This window comes from Cucurbita moschata, unplaced genomic scaffold (genome assembly GCF_002738365.1).
Source record: "Cucurbita moschata cultivar Rifu unplaced genomic scaffold, Cmos_1.0 Cmo_Scf00003, whole genome shotgun sequence".
NCBI lineage: Eukaryota > Viridiplantae > Streptophyta > Magnoliopsida > Cucurbitales > Cucurbitaceae > Cucurbita > Cucurbita moschata.
The window spans coordinates 5333392-5342960 of record NW_019268519.1 but is presented as its reverse complement, the minus strand read 5'-3'; the positions used below and the strand labels follow the sequence as shown (position 1 = coordinate 5342960).

At 36.5% G+C, this 9569-nt stretch overlaps 1 protein-coding gene across 2 annotated transcripts; it reads right to left on the bottom strand.

The window, feature by feature from the left end:
- Positions 1 to 1505: 1505 nt before the first annotated feature.
- On the bottom strand, positions 1506 to 5250 carry LOC111440840. 2 transcript variants are annotated; one of them, XM_023077649.1, is made up of 2 exons: positions 4829 to 5250; positions 1506 to 4044 (listed from the first exon to the last, which is right to left on the bottom strand). In XM_023077649.1, the coding sequence occupies exon 2, from the start codon at positions 3926 to 3928 to the stop codon at positions 1613 to 1615; it is 2316 nt and encodes a 771-aa protein (XP_022933417.1). In that variant the 5' UTR covers positions 3929 to 4044; positions 4829 to 5250; the 3' UTR covers positions 1506 to 1612. The 2 variants fall into 2 exon arrangements, with proteins under 2 accessions (XP_022933417.1, XP_022933416.1); XM_023077648.1 differs by having other exon boundaries at positions 1506 to 4041; positions 4829 to 5249.
- Positions 5251 to 9569: the final 4319 nt, after the last annotated feature.

The window sequence follows — 9569 nt, the reverse complement described above, 5'->3', positions numbered from 1 at the left end:
TAATAAAAAAGAAAAATAAATAAGTATGACTATTATTTGTTTTTTAAAATTTATTTTTTATAATTTAACCTTATTTTGAGTTACGATAAATAATAAAAATTAAAATACTCATGAATTTTGTCGTTGGTTTTAGACATTAAAAGGTGTACTCTCGATTCTGAACAAGATGAAATTCGTAGTGCTAGACCCGAGAGTGAGGGCAACTATTAGGGGTAGAATTTTTAACCATAAGATTGAGTGCAAAAGACCCGGTAAGAGCATGATTATCATAAGCTAATATGTGACTCAAACAATCATGAGATTAAACTTGATTGGACCCTAGAAGGGTCGACTCCCAAATCAGACCAAGGGATCAGCGAAATGGCCTTTTTGGCCGACCCATTAAGGAGTCGATCTAGGTCGGGTTAAGGCCTCATTCAACCAAACAATGTAGTTAATTCTTCTGGAGTCAACCTAGTTTTCTTGTCCAAACCCTTAGGATCAACCATGTGAGATCCTACATCGATTGAAGAAGGGAACGAACCATTCCTTATAATGGTGTGGAAACTCCCTAATAGATGCGTTTTAAAACCTTGAAGCTAACGGTGATACGTAACAGCCCGTTGGACAATATCTGCTAGCATGGCTTGGGCTGCACAGATCAATGCTTCAACCAATCATTGGGAGTTAATTGAGAGACATTTAACGAACGTCGAAGCGAAATTAACTTATGTTGTCTATAACGAACTCGTTGGCACTCGAAGTGTCTCGTTAAACTCAAAAGGGGAGAAATTAAGTACGAACATTTCATAATTATGACGACCGGACAATTCTACGAGATTTTAGAACGTCGATGAAAACAAATACGTACTTTCTACTTTCCAAACTCGATTTCTAATTCTAACTTGAACGTCAAAGTGTAGATATCTTAGCACAACATCAACATTAGTTACTCTTGTTTTACAGACACATTTCGCTCTTGAGATATAAAATCACCATTTATTTTATATATCAACTTTCGATATCAATAAATATGAACAATAAAAAAAATATATCATCGAAGCATGCATGCTTACGTGGTACCCGTGCGCGCGCGTGTGTATATATATATATATTTGTTGACCATATCCAATTAATAATTAAGCCAAATTCACTTTTGAAATCGTGCTGGAAAGTACAATGCTTTAAGAAATTCAAATTCAAATTGAGCTATGTTTTTTCTTTCCCTTTTTTTTGACTTTTACATACCAACCAACTTTATTCAACTGTGAAATCTTTCTTTTTCACCAAAATTTACCGCTCTTTATATTTAAATTTCTAAAGGTAAATTCTCTCTCTCTTCCATTTACTCTCCAACCAATAAATTTTATTACAGTGGGCGTTTTGAATTTTAGAGCGTTCAAATGATTTGAAAAGAAAGTGGGATTTCATCGAGGAAATAGCAGAGTACATTTTGAGACATTTTAGCTCTAAATTATTGATTGATGTGAATATGAACACAATAGTATGAGATGAGATGTTCCGAATCCAAGTAAACTCGAGAGATAATATACTACTAAACCTACTTAAAGAACACTCTAATTAAACAGTAAATAATTCATTTCCACATTACAAGAGTAAACAAGAAAAAGACTTAAATGGGTGCTGCACATGTTGTTCTAAAATGCCCTGTCTGGTTGCACCGGCTACAATGAACAACACGTTTGACACGACCTCGGTCTTCAGCTCGAACTCTTCTTTTTCTTGGTCGTCCTGGGGGCCTCAGAGATTTTGGGGGATTTATAATCACCTCTAGAGCTTTGTTTGCGTTCGGATCGTTCTCCGATAATTCCTTCCATAAAGATTTGTCAGGGATTGGATGAATGGTCTGTGAGTAAGTCTTCCGATACGTTGCGACTGTGAAACAACTCTCCGTGAAACGATGCACGTTCTGCCTGCACGAAAGAAGAGCTGCCACAGCGTGAGCACACGGCAGACCATACAGCTGCCACCCTCGACAAAGGCAGCATCGGTTACGAATGTCCACAATGTTTGTCCCTTCATGAGATATAACTTCAAATTCAGCTTCGTTTGCTCGAAGAACTTGGTAGCTGCGTGCGTGCTCGAGAGCCTCCGCAACACGCCTCTCTGCAGTAGGCACAAGTATTGATGTCCACTGCATGCTCGTCTCACGCCTTTCGTTGAACCATGTCATTAGCTGCCTCCTAATGCACTCCATCATTTGAATTATAGGAAGCCCCGACGCTTCTGATATCCAACTGTTTAATGATTCAATAATGTTTGCAGTCAAATGCCCGAACCTCGTCCCCTCGAAATACGCCGTCGCCCATAGCCGAGGGGGAATTCGCCGAATCCAGTAACCAGCATCTTGTGATATCTCTTCTATTTCCAATACTTTTGCTTCAAATTCAATCACTGTCAGAGCATATGCAGCATCCCACAGAAGTTTGCCCAGCATTGGATTATTGAACTCTTTTCGAAAGCTTTCACTCAAATGCCGCATACAAAACCCATGGAAGGCTGTTGGAAAATTTGCTTCTACTCCGTCCACGATACATTTTAGCCTGTCCGATAAGATCGTTAGTCTCGGCATGTTTTCCGTATTTATCTCGAGCAGGTTATGAAGCTCAGACAGAAACCACATCCAATTTTCATCGTTCTCCTCATCGACAACCCCAAACGCCAGAGGGAATAAAGCACCATCACCATCAAAACCAGTGGCTAGAAGTAAAGTTCCTAGATATTTGCTTTTCAAATATGTTCTATCAAGCCCAAGCAAAGGCCTACAAGCATTCAAAAACCCATAAATCGATGCCTGGAAGGATATGAAGAGACGTTGGAAGCAGTTATCGGTTGAATTCCCATAAACCGATGCGATGCTTCCCGGGTTTGTTCTTTTAACCTGTTCACAATACTGTGGAAGCAAGCGATATCCTTCTTCGAATGAACCGCGCATAGCAGCCATGATACGCTCCTTACCCCTCCATGCTTGCTTATATGATAAGGTAATGCCATGAACACGGTGAATCTCCTCCAGTATTTCCTTTGGTTTATAATTCGGATTCTCTAGCAGCCGTTGCTCCATGGAGCTAGCAACCCACTGAACCGAGGCTTGCTGGTGGCCGAGATGATTAATCCCACCACATGTATGAGTGTCGTGAATTGTCCTGATTGTGAAGGTCGGAACGCCTGGGAGCTTTGCAGCATGAATTCGCCATGGGCATCCCTCAGCAGCACATTTGGCAGTAAAGCGTGTTTTATCAGATTTTATGGTTTGCACTTCAAAGTGCAAGGCAATAGCAGTGTCCCTAAGTGCCCTCCTACAACTCTTAACATCAGGGAACTCTTGTCCAACCGACAATTCATAAGTAGGAGCGGGAACGATCATTCGAGCCTGAAGAACAGAAGGGGTCGAGACCATCATTTGAGACTGCTGGGCTGTCAAATCGTCAACGGCCTGAATAGCCATTTCATCATTATGAACCACAGCTAGTTCAAGATTCTCATCAAGTTCTTGGTTTTCCGAAACAACTAATTGGTTGTTATCAGACAACGCTAACTCGTGACCTTGTACAGGGAGAGACAACTGATGGCCAACTTGGTTAGGCTTCCTATCCATACCTAGTTCACTTTCATGCGCATAATTGTGATCGTCATCTCCTCCTTGGTCGTGACTTTGTCCTAAACCCAGTTCATGATCGTGGGCGTGTCCCAAACCCTCATGATCATGGGAATGTACCAATCCATCGGTATGATCATGAGCATGTCCCAAACCCAACTCGTGGTCATGGTTTGGCCCCAAACCTAGATGATGCTCATGTGATTGTCCTAGGTCCAAACTATGACCCTGACCAAGACCCATATTATGATTGTGACCTAACATCAGCTGTTGGTTCTGCCCCAGAGCTAAACTATGGTTTTGTCCCAGTATCAGGTCATGGTTTGCCATTGAAATAGAAAACGAAAATCACTTGAACAAACGAGACGGTCCACGGTCCACGGTCCACAAATGCAGCTACAAGTTTAATAACGAGAATACATCCGAACCGTATCATGCCCCACCTGCTAAGAGGAATAACATCTATTGCTCAGAATACCAAGTAATAAATTTGATACAGCACAACAACTATAAATTCTCCCATGAGATAACAGATCAAACTGAGACATCAGGTTCTTCAAAATTCGACAACCTGGGTGTGATTGATTCTTTATCATAAACAGATGGTGAACAAATTCGAACCTATTGGTAACTAAACTCAAATAGGCATTTCAAGAATAAACAAGCTTCTAAAGAACGAATAGCAAGAACTAAACATCGCAGACATGGGCATAACAAATTCGTTAAGAAATCTCGACTCCACCTCATGGATCATAGGTTCGAATCTTCAAAACCAACAGCAAGAACAAGGATCTGTAACCTTAAAGTATCAAAAACAAAACCAAGAAAACGGTCGAAGATCCATCGTTTTCGATATACATACTTACATATCCAACTCAAACACACAAACAGTTATTGTCTAAATTTCCCTCCAGTAAAATCACTAAACAGGATGCTACATTCAAGCATGATTACCAACAAATCAGTAGCTCAATATGAACATGAAGACTTCCATAGCTTTCTCTTCTATCTAATTAGACTGGAAACAAAAATCTACACCCAGTTACTCTTATCTTAAAACAACCATCAAATTAGAGGGAATCACCAAAACAAACCAAGAGAAGACAACATATAATCATAACTTTCTCCGCAATACATCTACACAGATACTAACAAATTTCAAGACTACCAGTTACACAACTAGCTGTAGAAATGTCCGGAAGAGCTCAAACAGCAGAGAAAGAGACTAACCTGAAACAAACCCAGAGCGCGGATTCGAAAACCCATGAATCGAAGAACAAGAAAGAAGCCAGAAAAGAACAGAGGAGGGGAAAAACAGGAAAACGAAGAAGTGGGTGTTGGTGTAAAGAAGAGAATGAAGAAACCCAAGAAGGGGGAAAGGGAGAAATCGCAGCCCCAGAAGGGGGGACTGGATTAGGGTTCGGGAATCGGAGAAGAAGAGAGGGATTTGAAAAGGGATTGAAAGGGGGGAAGGGGAAGGTTTTTGGCGGGTAATTCGGTTGAAGAAAATCGGGAAAAAGAGAGAGGAGAAGGGCAAAGAAGGGATGAGAAGAGGAAGGCGGCTGAGGGAGATTGGGAATTACGAATGGGCAGATGAGGGAGAGAGAGATTGAGGGATGAGAAGGGAAATACAGACTCTGCGGCTTCAACACAGAAGAGGGTATTTACGTCAAACACATTAGGGTTCTTCCCTTTCCCTTTGTGCAAATTACTGTTATGACCTTCTCTTCCTCAATACTTTGCTTTACCCCACTTTTTTTTTTCTTTTTTTTTCAATTTTTTTGGATTTTGATTTTCTGAGTTATTATATTTAAATATAACAATGGAAATTAATGAAGAAAAATTTTATTTATGAAATAGAAGATTTAAATCTTTAATAACTACTAGTATTAATATATCTTTTTCTTATATTTTTCTACAAGTTGTCATATTTATAAAAAAAAAAAAATGTGAGAATGAAATTAGAAACTCGTGTAACGATTAGGGGTTACATGGTCGGGGTTGGGTTGAGAGATTTTTTTTTGACCCAACACAGAAGTTCGGTTGGTTGGATGGGTAACCCAACTTTAAAATATTTTTTTTTTTCTTATATTTTTTCTACAATGTCATCTTTATAAAAAAATATATATGAGAATGAAATTAGAAACTCGTGTAACGATTAGGGGTGTACATGGTCCGAGTCGGGTTGAGGGATTTTTTTTTTACTCAACCCAAAAATTCGGGTTGGTTGATTGGTATCCTAACCCAACTCCAAAATTTTTACTAACCCTTTTGGGTTGGGTTGTCGTTGTCAAACAAAAATTTTATTTATCCACAATTTATAATTATTTCGAATAAAATAGGTTAAAAGTTCACAAACAAACACAAAAATATTGATTTAATGAATATATTAGAAACATTATTACGTTTATAAAATATTTTCAAGACTTTTCTGCATGTATTACGTATGCATGTAGTAACATCTCTATTTCATTAGAAAAACAAAGTTATTACACGTATGTACGAGGGAAATTTTCAAGAATTACTACCCATTTAACCTTCCTATGATCGAGCCATTAAAAATAAATGTGCACTTTGTTGGTATTCTATCCTCGTAATTGCTCTCATTCGAATGTAGTATCGGTTTATTTATGTACCCCTCTTTTACTCCAATGTCACATTAGGTTGTAAACGAGTCGAACACATTCTCCTTCAACAACGAACGATCTATTTGACCAATTAAACAAAATAAATTTTTTTAAATTTGATGCAAATAATTTCACTTGAATTCAAACAAGAAATCAACCAAAATTATTTCAAAATAAATTATTGATAATAAATATAAACAATACAATTCTACTCACCTAGATAATTAAGAACAATTATTGCAACTAATTTCCTCCTATAAAAAAAATTAATTTTAAAAGAAAAAAACACATGAAAAGTAGGTTATTCCATGTGAATATATCACAAAAACAAAGACTCTTTCCACGGCTCGGAATTTAACCGTTACAACGTTTTTTCTAAGTAAAACAAACTCAATACTTTCATAGCATAATTTTCACGTAATTTTTAATAACTCAAATTTCAATATTACAATAAACAGGGCAGGGTCGGGATGAGGAATATAATTTTCGTCCACAGTCTCGTTTAGCTAACGAGGAGAAATCTCTTCCTACTTCCTCTCTCATTCTTTGTTTAAATAGAGATTCTTCACCCGAAACCCGAGACACGTTAAATGGACATCTATATCCATCCCAAACTCAAGATTTGATTGGAAGGCCCAACCAAACCCATCATGCATTAGAATCAAGAAGCCCAACATACCATCCTAGACCCATTGAACTTGAAGCTACCATGGCCCAAGCTCACATTCCAAGGCTGACCTCTTAGAGCCCTCCAAAAGTCAATCAACTTAACTTATTTGAACCAATAATTCCATTTTGGCTGTCACTTTCAACCTCGATTGCGACAGGGTCGAGATGTTGTCACTTTAATCATCGGGTCGTAAAAATAAATGAAAAATTTTACAGAAATGAAAAATGAAGGATGAGATAGAGATGAAGACAGAAAAGATTTTTCCTGCCTCAACCTCGAGACGGGAACATTTATTGAACTAAAAACCATCCCAGGCAAATGCAAGGCCATGAGGAGAATCTTTTTCTTTTGGTCTTTGAGTATTGAACTATCAGCGGGCCAATTGAGGCTCGCGGATGGCATTAACTTACATGTTCCTTTCACTATTGTTTAATAGTATCTCTTTGGAGACAACTTATCATTCCTTGTCGGAAAAGTTAAGGTATCATTCGATTGTAATATGGATTATGTTTTACGTAATGATCTATGTCAGAAAAGTTATCATTCCTTGCGATATGATCACATTATCTATTCTCACAAATTAATATAGGTTCTTTCAACATATTTTGTCTTTACTTACATTATCCAAAGAAATTTCCAAAGACAATCATCTAATGTTGAAGTTTTCTAAGCATGAAATTCCTATGATTGAACCACCGAAAATAAAGATGTATCTTATTAGTATAAGTAGTAACTTTCAATTTTTTTTTAAGCTTTTCTTAATTAAGCATGTTTTGCTCGAAATAATTTTATATTGGGTGACTTAGATGTTTTTTAGGATGCATGTGAGTGACAAATCATACTGAAAGAACGACTCGTGTTGATTTGTGAGGATAGTCTTCACTCTTAAAAATACGGAGTAAGTAGACTCGTGTTGGTTTATGGAGACAGCTTTCACTCTTAGAAACGATGAGTAAGTAACGTGATCATGTTGTAGGTGAATGTCGAACCATTTAGTACCGAATATAGACATAGACATGTGACAACCTCAAAAGTAACAAGTCATCCAAACCCAACAAAAACCTTTGACTTACAAGAGCTCACCAACCCCAAACCACATGGAACTGTCAGTCCATTAACTGACACAACAAAAATGACCCTCAAAACCTTAGGGGTGGGCCCCACATCCCCCATGTGATAAGCAAACATAGAGGGCTTATCAAAAGTAAATAACCCAAAACGATTAGCCTCGAGTCAAATAATTAGAAGGTTTTAGAAGTATCGAGATAAAAAAGATCGAACCAAGAGAGCATGAAATGCAAACTAAAGAACTCGAGAGATAGACGCCTTTACAGTGTCTCAGTGCCCTTGTTGCAAGTCTCAAAGTCGAGAAATTCATGCAGACAGTATCTCGATGTCGTGAAACGAAATAACTTCTGCAAATGAGTATACCAACTGTTTCGATTAATGTTAATTAAATTATTTTATAATCCCGAAATCAATGGGGCGAGAAGTATTGAATAAAAGTGGGTATAATAGATTACGATTTAAGTTAAATTAAAAGCACTTAACCTAATAACATGGGTTGGATGATGATGGCCATATGACTTATAAATCTTGTGAAGAAGAGATTCCTAGAACTTCTTTCCATTCATCAAAGCTATGAAAAAAATATTCATGGAAAGCATATAAAAGATTATAATTAAATCATAACCTAAAGAAAAGTATTTATTTTTTATTTATTTATGGGCTTTAAAATAAAGTCCACATAAGCATATATTAAAAAAAAATGGCTGTTTTAATTGATATATAAATTATTCTAAGTTGAATGATTGTACCAAACCTATGTCTGCCTAAACCAGATGGATTATAGTGCTCGTACTTTTCGTTTTGATTCATTTGGGTCTCTATATTTTTAAAATGTCATTTTGATCTCTGTATAATGAAGTGAGATTCCACGTCCGTTAGAGAGGGAAATGTTCTTTACAATCGAGTAAAAATCTCGAGTAAAAATCTCTCCTTAGTAGATTTGTTTTAAAATCGTGAGATACGTAACGGGTCAAAATGTGAGATACGTAAAACAAGTCAAAACGAACAATATTTGCTTGTGGTAGACTTGGGTCATTACAAATGGTATCAAAACTAGTTACGGACAGTGTCAGTTAGAATAGAGATGGACTCTCTCGATAACGACTCGTTTTAAAACCTTAAAAGAAAAATAATATGGGCCCGACAATGAACTTAAATTAAAATAATAAATAATCTAATAATTTTTTTATTCGATAAATACTCAAACGTACATGTTATTTGGAATCATTAATAATATTCAAAATGGTATGTATCAAAAGCATATACCAATGCCTTTCGAAGTTATATTCTCCGTTAAATATTTTTTATTAAATAATGTAATAGATCCAACTTAAAAGTTATTCTCGAAAAAATTACCTTCCAAATAATTAAAAATTATTTTTAACCTTTTAAAAATAAATAATCATGAAATTAAATAAAATGGTGAGTATAATATATATTTTAAAATTAATTATAAATTTAATTTATAAATTTTTTATTTATTTAAATCCAACCGAACCCAATTCAACCCGAACATATCTTCAAATTTACACTAAAACATAACACTTATAAATCCCAGCATTTGCATTTCACCATCACATCCTTGATTTTTTTTTTTTTTTTTGGT